Source organism: Coptis chinensis, chromosome 1 (assembly GCF_015680905.1).
Source record: "Coptis chinensis isolate HL-2020 chromosome 1, ASM1568090v1, whole genome shotgun sequence".
Classification (NCBI taxonomy): Eukaryota; Viridiplantae; Streptophyta; class Magnoliopsida; order Ranunculales; family Ranunculaceae; genus Coptis; species Coptis chinensis.
Genome location: NC_141456.1, coordinates 34,643,408 through 34,662,130, shown reverse-complemented (window position 1 = coordinate 34,662,130; position 18,723 = coordinate 34,643,408). Strand labels below are relative to the sequence as shown.

At 39.7% G+C, this 18,723-nt stretch overlaps 2 protein-coding genes and 1 long non-coding RNA gene across 3 annotated transcripts; 2 read left to right on the top strand and 1 right to left on the bottom strand.

Annotated features, from left to right (window-relative positions):
• Window positions 1-2,935: 2,935 nt before the first annotated feature.
• Window positions 2,936-3,466, top strand: LOC147523646 (uncharacterized). Its single transcript, XM_086571801.1, has one exon. It carries the CDS (start codon window positions 2,936-2,938, stop codon window positions 3,464-3,466), a length of 531 nt encoding a protein of 176 aa, XP_086427927.1.
• A 1,156-nt stretch (window positions 3,467-4,622) lies between these two features.
• LOC147523645 (uncharacterized) lies at window positions 4,623-6,316 on the top strand. The gene is made up of 3 exons (XR_015216745.1): window positions 4,623-4,890; window positions 5,850-6,003; window positions 6,098-6,316. It is a non-coding gene; the product is annotated as an uncharacterized LOC147523645 (long non-coding RNA).
• Window positions 6,317-14,437: 8,121 nt separating this feature from the next.
• LOC147523644 (uncharacterized) lies at window positions 14,438-15,195 on the bottom strand. The gene is made up of 2 exons (XM_086571793.1): window positions 14,854-15,195; window positions 14,438-14,809 (listed from the first exon to the last, which is right to left on the bottom strand). The coding sequence occupies exons 1-2, from the start codon at window positions 15,193-15,195 to the stop codon at window positions 14,438-14,440; spliced, it is 714 nt and encodes a 237-aa protein (XP_086427919.1).
• Between the last annotated feature and the right edge of the window lie 3,528 nt (window positions 15,196-18,723).

The window sequence follows — 18,723 nt, the reverse complement described above, 5'->3', positions numbered from 1 at the left end:
ACTTCAGTGAAATAGAGGAGCAAGAAGAAGAAAGCATTTAAATTCTTTGACTTCTGGTATCGAGAAAAAGATTTTATGGAAAAAGTAGGTGAAGCTTGGGGCAGTGAGGTAGTGGGAAATGCAATGTATGTCTTTATGAGAAAGCTGAAATTAACTAAGGAGGCACTAATACACTGGAATAGGGAGAGAGTCGGCAATATTGTGAATCGAATACAAGAAACAAAGAGAGAACTGGATCGTATACAAACAGAATTGTAAGGGCAACCAAGGAACCCTACCTTCATAAGTAAAAATAGGGAAGTTATTAAAGCTTATACACAAGCTGCCACATCTGAAGAAGACATGTATAGGCAGAAGTTGAGAGATCAAGTAATAGGCTCAAGAGACAACAATACAAAGTACTTCTATAAGTCCATGCAAGCAAAGAAAATTCTAAACAAGATAACATGTTTGCGAGACAATGCGGGGAATGTTATACAAGAAGCTAATGATATTGGGAATGAGTGTGTGGAATTTTATAAGGCACTTTATAGGCCTAATCATATGCATGAGCTGGATTTCTCTATTTTCCAGGAAATTGGGGTAAGGCAGCAGCTAAGCACATATGACTCTTAAGAGGTACAGAGAGAGGCATCCAGGGATGAGATAACAGAGGCTCTGGTAAATATTGGGAATGAGAAAGCTCCTGGAAGCGATGGTTTCTCAGCTTTTTTCTTTAAGTGTACCTGGAGAATTATTGGCGAAGATTTCATCAAGGTTATAAAGAATTTTTTCCACTCGAATCAAATGCTCAATGAGGTAAATGCCACGTGTATTACCCTTATTCCAAAATTTCAAGCTCTTCTATCTTTGTCAGACTACAGGCCTATAACATGTTGTGGAGTCATATATAAGTGCAGTACCAAGATAATGACAAGAAGAATGAAGGATATAATGCCAAAAGTGGTTAATCTTAACCAATCAGCCTTTGTAAGTGGAAGAAGTATTCAGGATAATATATTGTTATCACAAGAGCTTATGCACAATTATCTTAGGAATGAATTCCCCCTAGATGTGCAGCAAAAGTAGACCTCAGGAAGGCATATGACTCATTGAGATGGGAGGCAGTTGAGTTTGCTCTTAAAAGAGTAGGGTTCCAGAATGATTCATCACATGGATGAAATTATGTGTGGAAACAGCTTCAAATTCAATTATGATTAATGGATCGTCTTATGGGTACTTCAGAGGAAGCATGGGGATTAGGCAAGGAGACCCCATATCACCATATTTGTTTGTCCTGGTCATGTATTTATTTACGGAGATTATGCATTACAGAGTAAGAGAAGGCCATTATAAGTTACATCATAAGTGTGCAGATCCCCCTATAACTCATTTATCTTTTGCGGATGACTTGATGGTATTTATGCAAGGAGATAATGGTACTGCCACTATACTAAAAGAGAATTTGCAACTTTTCACCAAAGTTTTAGGTTTGGAAGTGAATGGCCAAAAAAGTAATGTATTCTTGGAGTGGATGATTTGTCAATTGCAGCTATAGAGCAAACACTGATCTTTCTGAGAGGAGAATTGCCAGTGAAGTATCTAGGACTTCCTTTAATTACAACAAGGTTAAAGTCAGTAGGTTGTTATCCACTAATATCTAAGATCACAGGGAGGATACAAAGTTGGATAGGGGAGCTGCTCTCGTATGTAGGCAGACTACAACTGATAAAGGCAGTTCTGAACAATCTCAGTATATATTGGCTTGCTGCTCTCACACTACCACAAAGAATAGTGGATGATATCAATAAAATCTTCAGAAACTTCATGTGGACTGGGCCGGATTGCAAGCAGAGTCATGCATTGATAGGCTGGGAAGACATGTGTTACCCATACTCAGAAGGAGGGCTTGGGATTAGAAGCTTAGAAAAGATTAACCAAGCAGCAACATTGAAGCATCTGTGGAAGCTCATCACAAAAGCTGATAACTTATGGGTGAACTAGGTACAGAAGAACTTAATAAAAGGGAAGGAATTTTGGCAACTGAAAATTCCCAAGGATTGCTCATGGAATTGGCGAAATGTGCTCAAAGTAAGGAAAGAAGCTGCAACTATAGCCCTTCATCAAATAGGCAATGGCAGAGATACAAGTTTCTGGAATGAACTGTGGCACCCTCATGGTATTTTGAGAGATAAGTTTCCACAACATTTTTTATACAACTCTAGATGCAACCTGCAAGCCAAAGTCTCAAACTTCATAACAGAAAGAAAATGGGAGTTTCCGCAGAATATTAAGAATAGGTTAGGAGATATTGTTGATGTAGCAGAAGATGAAGTGGAGATAATGGATAATGATGACAACATAGTGTGGACTGCAACACTAGATGGTGAATACAGTATGAAGGAAACTTATGAGAGCTTAAGGGGCATAAAGCAAGATGTTCAGTGGCACATGTTGGTGTGGTTTTCGAACAAAATACCCAGACATTCCTTTATAAGCTGGATGGCGGTAAGAGGAGGGTTGAAAACATTGCAGAAACTAAAAGAACAAAAAATGTTCTTCAAATGTATGCGTCATATGTTGGAGAGAAGTTGAGACAGAGGAGCATCTTTTCCACTTTTGTTCGATTCCACAAGTTGTGTGGAGAATGCTGCTATAGAAAATGGGTTTCCATAGAATTAGAGCTGCTACTTGGCAAGAAGAGATCGAGTGGGTTGAAATAGTATCAAGGGGGAAGGGAATTTAGCAAGATGTAATACGGCTTGTCTGGAATGGTTTCAACTACTAGACATGGAAAGCAAGGAATGATCGAATCTTTGAAAACAAACATGTAAGTGCACAGCAGCTAGCTCGATTAGTGATTGAGGATGTCAGAATAAAGCTATTGGCGGTGGAGATTAAGATGCCACAAGGACCAGAAGTATAAAGATTTAGAGAAAACTGGAATATTGAGGTAATGATTAAACAAAAGGAGCAGAAGTTTGTCCGATGGCAGAAGGCAAAACAGGGTATCCACAATCTCAACACAGACGGATCACTAAAAGGGCAGCTAGGGGGATGGGCAGCAGTTATAAGAGACAATGATGGAGAGGTGATTGCGACTAGTCATGGGAAATCAAACAAACAATCCATCGACCTAATTGAGTTGCAGGCAGTAGAACAGGAGATGGAGATGGCATCACGGCATGGGATAAGAAGATTGAAAGCGCAAACTGACTCGAGGAGTGTAATAACATTTATGTCAGAATGGTGTCAGCATCCATGGCAAGCAGAAAGCATGATAAGGAATATTGAGCGCATGAAGGGGATGTTTGAACATTTTAGTATTAATCATGTATACAGGGAAGCAAATAAGCTAGCAGATGTAATAGCAGCAAATATCCCTACAGCTAGCTATTTAGATTTAGTTCCAAGTTCATTTGTAGAAGATGTAAAGAAAATTATACATGAGGATGCGAGAGGCAAAATGTATGTGAGAAACATGTGACAATGTAACAAACTTTAACCTTATTTTCTAATAAAAGGGGTAGGGAACCTATCTAAAAACCTCGCTTACCAACCCAAAAAAAAAAAAAAAAAAGGCACAAATCTTTGACACTCGAATCAACACTCCTTTTGGAAGAATGAAAGTTTTGGCCCATTAGATATGAAAAGATGCCAACACTGATATGATGAGTTGAAGTCTTCCTGCATGACTGAGGAATCTATTCTTCCAGTTTTCAATTCTATGAGTAGTTCTCTCAATCAATGGGAGACAATCTTTTATATATGCTGATTCTTGCTGAGACCAAAGGCAATCCCAAATATTTGATTGGAGGTTCTACCAACTGCATACCCATGAGTGAAGTCATATGTGTTCTTTCACCCTGTGTAAGTCCACTAGTGAGTATAGTAGACTTGTTTAAATTCAGCTTAAGGCTAGTTGCATTTGAAAATTCCTCCAAAATAAGCTTAAAAGCAAGCAATGAGTCCTCCTTTCCTCTTATAAAAACTAGGATGTCATCTGCAAAGCAAAGATGGGTGACACTAGTTCTTTTACATGATGGATGAGCTTGAATGTTTCTATTCCTCATCCCTATTTGCAACAGTGCATTTAGAATCTCCATGACCATCACAAAAAGATAGGGTGACATTGGGTCACCTTGCCTTAATCCTCTTTTTCTTTGAAAGTATTCTAGTGGCTCTCCATTGAAAATGAGAGAATAATATGGTGTAGTGAAGCATACTTGGATCCATCTCTTCATTTTTTCAGGAAAATCAAATCTGTCCAGCATATAAGAAATAGAATCCCAGCTTACAGAATCAAATGCCTTTTGTAGGTCCACCTTGAGGGTACATCTTAAGGTGCCATGCTTTCTGGAATAACTTTTTAACATGTCATGAGCAAGCCACAGATTGTCCTGTATAATTCTACCTGGCACAAAGGCAGATTGACTAGGAGCAATAATATCTTGTATTACAAGATTTAGTCTGTTAGTAATGATCTTTGTAAACCAATAGTATATTACATTTGTACAAGATATAAGCCTATAGTCTCCTACTTTGGTGGGATTCTTTATCTTAGGAATAAGACAAATAAAAGTGGAGTTGATGCATTTAGGAACTATACAATATAAGAACATGTACTTAACTGCATTAGAGAAGTCCTCCCTCACTACACCCCAACATTTTTTGAAGAAGAAAGCATTATAGCCATCTGGGCCTGGTGCTTTGTTGTCTTCAATATCAAAGAGAGCATGAATGATTTCTTCTTCTATGACCTCTGAGTCCATTACTTCCTTCTGTAGCTGTTGAAGAGTTCTAGTGACTTCAATATTTTGAAAGAAATATTCCTCTATTAATGGTGCTTCTGTATGGCCAAGAAGTCCTTCATAGAAATTTAGGAATTCACCATAAACAAGCGTTGCATCTGTGAGCCTCTCACTTTGATCATTCTCTACTGACCAAATGCAATTTCTGCCTTTCTTTTCTTTTATTGCATTGAAAACGTAAGCATTGCATCCATCTCCAAACACTAGCCAGTCTGTCTCTGTTTTCTACTTCAGGTCTTCTTGTTCCATCTTTGAGAATTCAATATAATTGAGTCTGGCTTCTTTTTCTTGGTGAGCAAGAGAAATATTTGTAGGATCATCTTGAAGCACTTTCTGCAGTTTGAACTTCTCTTCCCTAGCTTCAGTGACTCTCTCATAGAACTTAGAGAATTTACTTTTAGACCATCCCTTTAGAGCATTTTTCAGTTATGAAAGTTTTGAATATAAGATAAAGATAGGTATTCTGTACCATTGCTTGCCCCATACAGAATTGAGTAATTCTTGGAAATTAGAGTGCATATACCAAATATTACAGAATCTAAAAGGTAAGTGACTTTTCTTGAATCATACCAGTGAACAAGCATAGCAGAGTGATCAGAAATTCCTGGTGATGTGAATATAGCTTCAGCCCAAAAAAGAGCATTCCATGCTGAGTTAATAAGGACTATCTATTTTGGACATTTTTCTACTAGCTCCCACTGCATTGTTTGACCATGTGTAGAAGTATCCAAAAAATCTTAGATCAGTTAAGCTTGTAAATGTGAGATAGTCTTTGTAATCCTCCACTTCTTTAGGTTGTACCCGTTCACATCCTATTCTCTCATTAGTGTAGAGAACATTGTTGAAATCCCCCATGTTGCATAGCTTTAATAGATTGCCAAAGCTCTTTCTTGCCATGCAGATCATTAATAGCAAATTCATTAACTGATAGAGCTTGGTGCTACTAGACTTGTCATTCCTGGAAATGGTTTAATTATTGGATGCATGCCTATCTATTAGACTTTGTTCCAAAACAATGCGCAATTTACTTTTGATGAGAACTATTGTTTGAATTGGCAGATCACTTAATGAATTTGCTAGGTACTACAATGAGCAGCTCCAAAGCGCTTTGGAATTATTAAGGACATCTCACCCAGAAGCAAAGTGTCCATATATATATATGATGATTACTACAATGCTTTCCAGTGGCTCTTTGACATTCGATCTAACCTTGGTAAGATCAAATCCACACTTCCAATTCCACTAAACAAAATTCACGTGTAATTATTTTTATAATAACATTTTTCTTTTTCTTTTCTAAATTTTAGGATTTTCGGGCACACAAGTGTGTTGTGGAAGTGAAAGTGGAGGTTCATATAACTTTGACTTAAGAAGGATATGTGGGTTGAAAGGAACTAAAGTGTGCTCTAACTCGGACCAAACCATTTGTTGGGATGGAATTCTTTTTTTTTTTTTTTTTTTTTTTTTTTTTTTTTTTTTATCAGTAATATAAAATTTATTAATGTCACACAGGAACATTACAAGCATAAGATCCCATTGATCACGGCTTAAAGACTAGTCACACTTGCCCAGGTTTGTACCTGTGGGAGCCCTTAACTAAGTCTAAAATCATGAAAAAAGGAACGAAACCAAGCCATCTGGAGAGGGAATTCCAATGAGGGAGATCCTCACTTAGTCGCACACTCAAGGATTTAGCTATCCATCAAGCTGCATACTACCCCAGTCGCAAACACAACTCAACTCTATGTTTCATTGATTAAATTCTCCCAGTCAAAAACTAGCTCATAGAAATGATGATCACGTCTATCTTCATAAGCATCTAGCCAGAACCATATCGTTCCTTTAACCAAGCAGATCACCTTCTCCATAGAAACATTCTTATTCTGGAAAATGGTCTTGTTTCTTGTCACCCAGACCGACCAGCACACTGCATATGGGAGTAACTTCCAGGTGATTGCCTTGAACCTTTCAGAGTTGTAGAATGGCCAATTGATAAAAATATTTCTAAACTTACCATTATCCATTACCGCATCCATAATCTCGACTTTGTGATGTAAAAGACGCATCCACAACATGGATGTAAAAGTGTTGGGGATTACACCAATATCAATCGGTTCCCCCACTACACAGATAACTTGTATGAACACACTTCAACTCCAGATAAATCTCAAATATCACAAACTACCTATACTAACATGCCCAACTCGCTAAACAACTATTAACAACAGATAATAATGTAAAGCAAAGAAAGCAAAACCACAACACAAAGATTTACCGTGGTTCGGCCAATGATGCCTACTTCCACAAGAGCAGCTTCTTAATAAAATGGGAAGGAAGATTACAATCTCTCCTTACAGTCTCTCACCTTACTAGATCACTCTTATCTCTTTACAGGGTTGTATATCTGTAAAGGTACTCTCTCTTTGTTTTAGTCTGGATTCCAATCCTTCTGACTTGTTTTGGTTAGGTTTTCCAAAACCTTGATTTTTGGTTTTATCTCCAAAACCAAATTTTCGGTCTTGTGAAGCAAGGCCCACAAAATTAAGCCTGGCGGCGCCACACTCGAGCGAAGTCGCTGAAGACTGAAGCCGAGCGCTGGCTTCACTTTGAGCACGGGTCGCCTCTATGTTATCGAACTCGAGCGCCGAAGTCGCTATTCTTCTGGCTGGCTGGCGCTCGACTTCTAGCGATGTCGAGTTTGCGAAGTTTGCCGTCGGCTCCGGTTCTCTCCTCATGTGAGGGATAACTCGACAATCTCCCCCAACGGTGAGGGGCTACCTCCATGCAATTGCCAAATCAACAGAGGAGAGGAGTGTGCCGCCATTCCGCAATAGCACAACAAACATCAAACTTACCTTTCGGTAAGACTTTTGGTCATCATATCCGACCCGTTCTTGTCGGTATGGATCTTCTCAATACACAAATGCTTGTCTTCGAAAGTACTTCTCTAATCCAATGATAACGCGACGGTGTGCTTGGATCTAGAATGAAAACTTCGGATTCTTGCTCAAGTGGATGGCGCCTCGACCGTCACATAGAACTACAAACTGTTTTCGCTTTAGCCCTAGTTCGTCAAGAACCTCTTCATCCATAGCAACTCTTTGCAACACTCGCTGGCTGCAATATACCGCTTCGTAGTGGGAGAGGGCAACACACTTTTGCAACTTAGATTGCCAAGAAACCGCTCCCCCGCAAAAGTAACCAGATAACCGGAGGTGGACTTCATCGAAGTCAACATCACCGCCATGTCGCAGATCGTTTGTAGCCTTCAAGTAAGGGCTTACTTCCACCAAAACACAAACACGATTTGGAAGTGCCTTTGAGATATCTCAATATCCACTTAACACCTTCCCAATGCTCTTTACCGATTTGACGTAAATCGCTTACCACCCCAACGGCGAAAAGCAATATCCGAGCCTAGTACACACCATGGCATACATCAAACCGCCAGCCGGATGCATAAGGAAATTTTCCCATCCGACTCTGCTCATGCTCACCCTTAGGACACATCTCTTTGGTCATGAACCGCCACCAAGCGGACAACCGACCGGCCGGCTTTGATCCATGTTGAATCTCTTCAACACCTTTCTCAATGTAGCTTTCTTGAGAAAGCCACAACTTTCCACTCTTTTCGTCACGAAAGTGATCCGCGATCCCAAGTATCTGTTTTGCTTGACCCAAATCCTTCATCTCAAAGGACTTACTCAAGTCTTTTCTTTAGCTTTGATATCTTGTTGATGTTTGAGCCAACTATCAACATATCATCCACATACAAAGAATAGCACTATGAAATCCCCTATCCGAAATCTCTCGAACAAACGCGACAATGATCGGAAGCGGACTTCTTGTATCCTTGCTTCGGGCCATAAAGGAGTCAAACTTTATGTACCATCGTCTCGGTGCTTGCTTCAACCCATACAAGCTCTTTATCGCCTTGCATACTAGGTGCTCCTTGCCTCGACCTCAAACCCTCGGTCGGGTCCATGTAGACATCTTCTTCAAGGTCTCCATGAAGAAAAGTCGTCTTAACATCTAGTCGCTTCAACCTCTAGGTTCATACTTGCGGTCATACCCAATACCAACCACCCGGATAGAAGTCATCTTCACTACAGAGAGAAAATCTCATCAAAGTCAATCCCTTTCCTTTGACCGAATCCCTTCACAACAAGGCGAAGCTTTGTGCCTTGGGTGAGGATTGTTCTCCTCATGCTTGACTTTGTATATCCACTTATTCTTGAGAACTTTTCTCCCCTGTGGGTTTCTCAACTAACTTCATAAGTGTGATTCTTATGCAAAGAATCCATCTCGTCATGCATGGCCTTCAACCACTTTTCTTTGTCCGTACCTTCAAGTGCCTCTTGATAGTACATAGGTTCTCCACCATCCGGATAGTAGCACGCATATATGTGGTGGATACCGGGTTGAAGCTAGTCTCTCTGTCGGACCTCCTTGCCCCATCTGGCCGGGTGCCTCGGGAGGATGCACTTCGCTTGCTCGGTGGTGGTTCATGCATCTCATCATCGTGCATCTTCTATACCAATAGGTTCTATCCCATCATGAGCAATAGGATTCTCATCATTAGCTTCAAACTCATGGTTATCTGCATTCTCAATGCCTTCTCGTGACGCTCCACAAAAGAGGGAACTTCGGTTCTCAATCAACAAGATCATTGGTGAAAGCCTCGTAGCTTCTCCTCCTCAAAGTCCGCTATGGTTTGGTCTTCTAAGAACACAACATCTCGACTTCGGATTACCTTCTTGTTAATCGGATCATAGAGTTTGTAACCAAACTTTTCATCTCCATAACCCAGGAAAAATGCACCGCTTGGCTTTGTCATCAAGCTTGATCTCTCATCCTTCGAATATGCACAAATGCCCCGCACCCAAATACCCTCAAGTATCCATAATCAATATCTCTGCCGACCATACTCTCGGATAATCACTATTCGGAGGCTTTGCCGGGCGACAAGGTTGATCACATGCACGGCACAGACGCATTGCTTCTACCCAAGAGCTTCTAGGTAGCTTAGAGTGAGATAGCATGCATCTCATCCTCTCTACAATGGTACGATTCATTTCTCTCGCTATTCCATTCGTTGCGGTGTCTTGGGGAACGGTCCTCCATGACGAATCCCATGACTCGGCAATACTCTTCAAATGGCCCAATGTACTCACCCCCATTATTAATACACTTCAACAACTTCCCAAATCTCTCTTTCCACCATCTTTGGAATTTCTCAAACACGCCAAGTACTTCATCCTTGGTCTTCGACTATAGGCCCATATCTTTCTTTGACGATCATCAATGAATGTCAAGAAGTACGGCTCCCCGGTGGGACTTCACTCTCATAGGACCACATAAAAGCCAGGTGCACTAGCTCAAGCGACAAGATCCTTTTCGCGGAGACGGGAATCTTTGGAAAGACACACTGCGGTTGCTTTCCTACCAAACGATGAGTACATGTATTTAAATGTGTACTTTTAATGTCCGGCATGGCCTTTGCTTAGCAAGAACTTCCATCCCTTTTATGCCCATGTGACCACGCCTCTTGTGCCAGCCTCAGATGAAGTTCTTCTTTCTTCGGATTTGCGCGATTTGCTTCGCTTTACACAAACTAGCCGTGTTTTGTAAAGAGAGCAAGTTTTCTTTCCTCGGCTGCTACAATGGAACCCTCTTTCGTTTCCATACCCCGCTACCAAACGAGTTTACAAAGCCATCATCATCTAATTTCGGCCGAAATTAAATTAGCTTAACCGTATGTCGGGGACATGTCTTACATCCTTCGAGTGTCAAGGTGTAGCCGACATTGGTTTCTATATGAACATCTCAATGCCTATAATCTTGAGACGCCATCGTTACCCATCCTCACTTCACCATATTCACCATACCGTAGGTAGTGAAGAATCCCTCGCGGTGTGACGTGATAGGATGCTCCTCAGATCTATCACCCACTCTCGTATCCCGACATGAGGTACTAAGACAAAGACACACCACAATCGACACAATTCCCACTAGGTCGCCGACTAGTGCAGTAGTATCTCCGCGTGTTTCCGTTCCCCTCGCACCATGTCTTCATGTACGCTTATTCTTCTCATCCCTCTTCATTGTTCTCGTGACTCATATCTGAAGTGGCATTTTGTGGAACAATAGTAACATTTGCCTCTGCGCCTTTAGGAGTTCTAGCTTCACCCCTAGATTTACTTCACATCATCACTCTAGAACGAGATGGTTTTCTCGCTTCGACCTCTCCCCGTTTCGCGGAAAAGGATCTCGAAAGTGAGAAGAGCCGCTTCTTGCACTCCTTCTAGTCTCCTCATTCAACAAAGACGTGGTAGCCATCTCCATGGTAACAATTCCATCCTTGGCTGCTCCATGTAGAGAAACCGCTAATGTCTCCCAACTTTCGGGGTAGAGCCTAATAGAAACAAAGCCTCAACTTCGCCTCCCAAATTGATCTTCATCAAATGCATCCGATTGATGATATTCTCAGACTTCATTAAGATGCTCGGACATTGAAGAACCTTCTTGGTACTTCGTGGTTCCGCAAACTTCTTAACGACTAGCACTTTGTTTCCACCCGACTTCCTCTCATAAAGGTCTTCGAAGTTTCTTCCATAGAAAGTAAGGTCGTAGTCTCGGGGCCACATGGTGAAAGACACCGCCGTCAATCCATCGTCGAATGTATCCAATCGCTTCGTCAAGCTTTTTCCACTCGGCCTCATCGGTCTTTTCTCGGTTTTACTCCCTCATTCTCAATGGAAATGCCAAGTCCTTGCAGTAGATAGCAAGTCTTCCATCTTGGCTTTCCAAATGGTGTAGTTCTTCCTATTCGGACTCATCATACGAAGTCTTCACGGAATGGTCCATCTCTACAAGTTATTTAACCTCAAATCTTCTCTCGTGAATTTTGATCAAACACCTTTCTCGACCAAGATTCGGATAACACCCTAAGGCTATTCTAACCAAGGCTCGATACCACTTGTTGGGGATTACACCAATATCAATCGGTTCCCCACATACGAGATAACTTGTATGAACACACTTCAACTCCAGATAAATCTCAAATATCACAAACTACCTATACTAACATGCCCAACTCGCTAAACAACTATTAACAACAGATAATAATGTAAAGCAGTAAAAGCAAACCACAACACAAAGATTTACCGTGGTTCGGCCAATGATGCCTACTTCCACAAGAGCCAGTTCTTAATAAAATGGGAAGGAAGATTACAATCTCTCCTTACAGTCTCTCACCTTACTAGATCACTCTTATCTCTTTACAGGGTTGTATCTCTGTAAAGGTACTCTCTCTTTGTTTTAGTCTGGATTCCAATCCTTCTGACTTGTTTTGGTTAGGTTTTCCAAAACCTTGATTTTTGGTTTTATCTCCAAAAACCAAATTTCGGGCGGTATCGTGTAGCAAAGGCCACAAAAATATACTGCCAAGGCACACTCGAAGCACCGAGTCGCACCAAGACTGGAAGCCGAAAGCTGGTCGCCCTATGTTCTTGGAACTCGAGCGCAAGTCGCTATCTGGCTGGCCTCGACTTCTCAAGCGATGTCGAAGTTTGCCCGCGCTTCCGACTCCGGTTTCTCTCCTCATGTGAGGGATAACTCCAATGATAAGAGCCCAAAACTGTAGTTTTAACCCCTTAATAATCATACTTGTTAGACCAATTATGTGAATAATAAGTAAGAGTTAACACCGACATTACGCGTTTTATGCATTTCAGGCTTCAAAGTCCATTATGTGCGTAAATGTACCACTTTAGCGAGATACAGGGAGCAAAAGTCGCTGAGAACTTCCGAAAGCCGTATCTTTGGACTCAGACCTCGAATTGGGCATACCTTATGTCAAAACGACCGCCTCGAAAGAGCTTTGTAATGGTCCAAGCCTTGACCCAATCAGAGGAGCAGAAGTGGACGAAAAGTCTGTTGAAGCCAACTGCAGCTGAAGAGGCCTTTTTGATCGAAGATTGGTTTTGGGCCGATTCTCCGCCCAAACCATGGCTCCAAGCCCATGCACGAATTTTGGATCTGGATGTATAAAAACAAAAGCTTAAGTCTTTGTTAATGGTAGATAGGGTAGATAGTTAGGTTAGAAAATAAATTAGATTAGTTAGCCTCCATTAAAACCTTAGTTCTAGATCTAGTTTTTATATTAAAGTAATTAGTTTTATTCTTGTTTGAAATTTAGTATTGAATGATTGTTCTCCCTTGAATTAGATAATAAAATAGTTGTTCTTGATTCAATTTCGATTTGTCAATTACAATTGTTAGATCTAATTTCATTTACTACTTGTTATTCAATGCTTAGTTGTTAATTAGATTTTTGTTATTGTTTAATTTAGATTAGTTAAATTTCATAAAGTTAGAATCTTTATATTATGTTTAGTTTAGATTCAATGGGAAATGTTAGTTTAATGAATCAAGGCTAAAACCTCCATTAGAGGGGTTGATGAAGCCTTGATGAAAACTTAGTGGTTAGTATAGAATTGGTTGTAGAATCTATTCCATTCTAGAAAGTCGTGTTTCGCCATGAGAATGGGTGGACGACTTCACATGCTAGTTAGTACTCGGTAGAAATGCCATGAACACTAGGGATTAGAACTCCAATTTCTCGCTGTAAGAACGTGAGAATTGAGATACAACATTCTACGCTAGGTTGTTAAGTTGGATTCGAGGTGGATTCAATTCCCCTCTAATCCTTTATCTAGATTCAAAAACAAGCATATTTCCATAGTATTCGTAGTTAAATTCAACGTAGACTCATTTTAGTTTCATCGTGAGTATAACACCTTCAGTAAAGCTCTCATTGACTTAAGAGCTTAACTAGTTAGACTTAGAAAACAATCCATGCTAGGGAACTAGGAGTGGAACTTAACTCGTGACTCCATTTAGTGCAATTCGCATTGAGAGTTGAAGCTTTGATAATAAGACACGTAAAAGTAAAGTTTAGTTTACTTACGTTGTGGATTCGCAGTTCATTTCGTAGGTAAACTATTCATTTTACATTTATCATCCAACAAAAAGGACATAGGAAAAACAGATGAATGATGCTTTCTTCACCGCCTTTGCAAAGTATGTATCTATTTTGAATGATCATTCCTCTATTTCTTAAATTATCAACCGTCAATATCTGCTCCCACACTGCGCTCTACATAAAGAATTTGATCCGCAACGGTAACTTAACCTTCCAAATTATCTTGTATGGAAAGTTTGGGAGCTGAGCATCACCCCTTCTTTTTCCATGTAGGTCATAGTGTGATTTCACTGAAAAAGTTCCGTTGCTCGTCCAGTTCCATCTCCATGACTCGTCTTCATCATCCAGAACAGTGTGAGCTAACAATGCTTTAAGCTCATTAATCAAGTTCACCTCACTTTCTCTGAAATTTCTTCTCCTTAGATGAAAATTCCACTCCATCACATTTCCTTCTTGCGTCCAATGTTGTTCTACCGACCCATTCTTGATGGAAGCATACCTAAAGAGGTTTTGAAATTTTACCTCCAAAGGAATCTCCCCACACCACTTGTCCATCCAAAATCTTGTTTTGTTTCATCGTTCCCACATTATGCAATATGCCCACAAAGAAATCTATTTGTGGAGCCAGGATGCCCCTCCAAAGAGAACATCCGTATGTTTGTCAAACAGTTGCCGGCCTACCCCCTTTATCAAAGACGCCATATTTTGCTTCAATAACATCCTTCCATAGAGCATTACTTTCATTACCATACCTCCATAGACACTTCCCAAGGATGGCTTGATTAAACATTCTAATGTTTTTAAAACCCAGACCCCCACCTTTCTTAGGAGTACACACCTTGTCCCATGCAACTAGGTGATATTTTCTCTTCTCTACATCTGACCCCCATAAGAAATCTCTCATTATTTTTTCAAGCTTGTACACCACACTCGCCGGAATAGTAAATAGCGAGAGATAATAAACAGGTAAATTTGATAGGGTGTGCTGTGAATAAGAACTAGCCTCCCTCTTGACAGTAGCTTCCTTTTCCATCTAGTGAGATTTGAATGAAATGCCTTAACCATCAGATCCCACACCTCTAAATTTTTGTAGCTTGCACCAAGAGGAAGTCCCAAATATTTACATGGGAGAGATGCAACACTGCACCCCAAAATGGAAGCTAACTCATATAATCTGTGAACTTCTCCCACTCCAATAATTGAGGATTTGGCGAGATTCACTTTCAACCCAGATACCGCTTTGTAAATGAGAAGAATAGCCTTAATCATGAGAATGCAACCAATTGAGGCATCAGTCAAGAAAAGCGTGTCATCTACAAATTGTATCATGCTCACTTCCAACTCAGTATTCCCAACTTTAACTCCCTTTAGCAAGTTTTCCTCGGTCGCTTTCTTTGTAAGTCTAGAAAGTGCTTCCATCACAATAATAAATAGAAAATTTCTTTGTAAGTCTAGAAAGTGCTTCCATCACAATAATAAATAGAAAAGGGAAAATGGGGTCGCCATGTCTTAATCCCTTTTACTTCTTAAAAAACCTTCTGGAGCTCCATTCACTAAAACCGAGAAAGAGGCTGTGGAGATACATGTATGTATCCATCTCCACTTAACTCCAAATCCCATTCTATTAAGGATATTGTGTAAGAAAGCCCAACAAACATGATCGTATACTTTAGTTATGTCGACTTTGCATAAAATCCCCGGTTGGCCTTGGCGTTTTCTTGCATCAATGCATTCATTAGCAATAAGGACACTATCAAGAATTTGACGACCTCCGACGAAAGCACCTTGAGACATAGACACAATACCATGAAGAACCTTTTTTAGGCGTGTCGCAAGCACCTTTGAAATAATTTTGTATATACCACCTACAAGGCTTATAGGTCTGTAATCGCCCAAAAAAAATCCCCTACTTCTTAGGAATCAAAGAGATGAAAGTTGTATTGTTCTTCCAATTCAAGAAGGTCGTGGTATTGACACCCCATAAAATGGAACTGACACTCTTTTGACCAATTCAAAGGTACTAGCACCCCTCCATTAATCACACAAAAAACACTGACGGCAAGCAATTGCCGTGAGATTGCACAATCTACGACATCGGGTTGCCGCGAGATCTCATATCCCATGGAAGGTGGTTGTCGTGAGTTATTTTTTCTTTAATTTTTTTTTTAATAGCCACCGTAAAAAAAGTTAGTTGCCGCGAGATGATTGTGTTTACTAAAATGGAGTATTTACTTGTGTTAATTATCAAAATTCTTCTTCATTAATTTGATCACAAAATTTTCTTATAGCATATGAAAATATTTGCCGCGAGATAGCAAAATTATGGCTCGATTGTATATTTTTTTTGTCATGGTTTTGGTGTTGTTCTTGGAGTGTATAAAGAAGTTTTAAAGAAGAAAATTAGGTATCCATATGTCGTGTGTATTCAATATGCAAAATTTGAAGTGAAAAAAAATAAAAAGAACACAAAAAAATGTTCTGCGGCAACTGCCTGCCGTGGGATATCGGATCTTGCGACAACCCGATGCCGTGAATTGTGCCATCTCGCGGCAACTATCTGCCTTGGGATATGAGATCTCGCGGCAATTCGATGTCGTAGAACTATGGGCATGTGGGGTGTAAAAGGACATATAAGGAATAACTTAACCATTATTGTTTTACTTTTTGCCAAAGGGGTGCCAATCCCATAAAGTGGGGTGTCAATACTGCCACCCATTCAAGAAAGCCAAATCTTGGAACTCCTTAACTACCTCCATCATATCAGTTTTGAGAATATTCCAGAATCTTTTGTATACGGCCATTGGAAAGCCATCTGGTCCGAGGGCCTTTTCTCCATCTAAGTCATTTAGAGCAGCTAACACTTCATCTTCATCAAAATCCCTTTCCAAAGATGTCCTCTGGTTCTCATCAATTGATTCAAAGAATAACCCATCGAGTGTCGGTCTCTAAAGGATTGGCTCTTTATACAAATATTCATAGAAGGATGTAATATGATCTTTAATCCTTCTAGGATCTCTACATATCTAACCATCAATCAACAAGCATGACACCTTATTGCGTCTATTTCTTATATTAGCCACTCTATGAAAGAACTTAGGGGTTGTTTGTTTTTTTTTGAATTCAGCATTCAGAGCCTCTTAAACTTAAGTTTTAAGCATTCAGAGCCTCAAAACTTGTTTGTTTTTTTTTAAAAGTAGTTTACACTACACCATAACTGGCTATTTGCAACGGCAAAAAAGCGTTGCTAATAATTTTTGCAACGCTTTTTAAGCGTTGCAAATATGGCGTCGGTAAAGTGTTGGAAATATTTGCAACGCTTAAAAAGCGTTGCAAATATAAATTTCCAACGCTTAAAAAGCGTTGCAAACAGAAATTCAAAGCGTTGCAAACAGAAATTTCCAACGCTTAAAAAGCGTTGCAAACAGAAATTTCACAAACACTTTTAAGCGTTGGTAATTTGTTAAAATTTTACCAACGGTTTGTAACCGTTGCAAAATTGTTAGTTAATTTAAAAAAAAAATAATTTAAAATTTATTTGTAACGGTTATAAACCGCTATTGATGGGTTGCTAATAAAAAAAATCTCATATTTTGTAGCGAGACCAAATTTAAACCTACAATAAACAATAAATACAAGAATACAATAAATGTTGAAAAACAGTTTAATATGTTGTGAGTATGATGATCTATATCATCACTCGGCGTGATTAAGAAGAAATAGTTTAATATGTTGAAAAATAGAAACTAGTAAATAAACCGTTTTTATACCTCAATCACTAAAATGATTGTATCTAGCAAATGTAAACTAGTAAATAAACCTGTTTCATCCCGATGCTTAATATATGATACCTAAAAAGTTTTTCAATATAACCAATATGAAAGAACACTAGCATTAATATATGATACGCCTAAAAAGTTGCCAAGTATATGCTAAACATTCGATGAAAATAAAAAGTTTAGCTGCTCATATGTAGATATCCTACTCAACCAAAACAAGAAAACACTAGCTAGCCATGGGCTTAAACTTAAAAGTTTGAGCAATTGAGCATGATCCAGAAATCTACCACCAAAACCTAATCTGAAAATCTATTACTACCATAGAACATGACGTAACTCATGTCAATGTGAGGGCTGGAGTGGTAGACTGAATGCAAAAGTGCCAAGCCAAGTTGGTGGAGCCATCCTTGTTTGTTCCCCGAATCGCCTTCAACAAAGGAGGTAACATCCGATAAACTCCAAGCAATCTCTTTCATGGCTGAATTACAACCACCCTCTCGATCCATCCGATAGTCGCTCACCATTGGTCCGGATTAATCGATATTTGTTTCACCACCGAATTGGCGTTGACCTTTGCAATCTCTTGAAACATTCCATTGTCAATCATCGATAGTCTCTCATTGCAAGATAGTATAATCCTGAAAAAATAGAATACACGAGGAAAGTTAAAACTTGAACCATACTTTTGATGAGTGCAATAACATATTTATCATTGAGTGCATAGCGGTTTATTAAAATTTGACTTGCTTCATGAAATTTGAAATCATACAAAACCACATTTTCGAGAAAACTCACATTTCCCCTTTGATCAAGATTTGCCTAACCGACATGAATTGGCCCCGGTAGTGAATCCCGCAGCAAAGAGAAAACGATACCGCATAATTTTGCAAAAAATATATTAAGTTTATGAAAAGGAACACTAACCATCAACCACTCATCAGTTGATGGCACTACATCCACATAACCCATCGACTCGATAGATACTTTCTTATACATATAGCTACATGGTATGACACTACATCCACATACCATGAGATCTCGTGATCCAAATCCATGCTTAAAACCGGAGGAATAGCCCGAGCAGGACCGCCATCAAGAATTTCAGGCGTACCCATTGACCACTTCAAGCACCCTCGGGGACTACCTTTTGAGCAGATCGAGATACATCCGG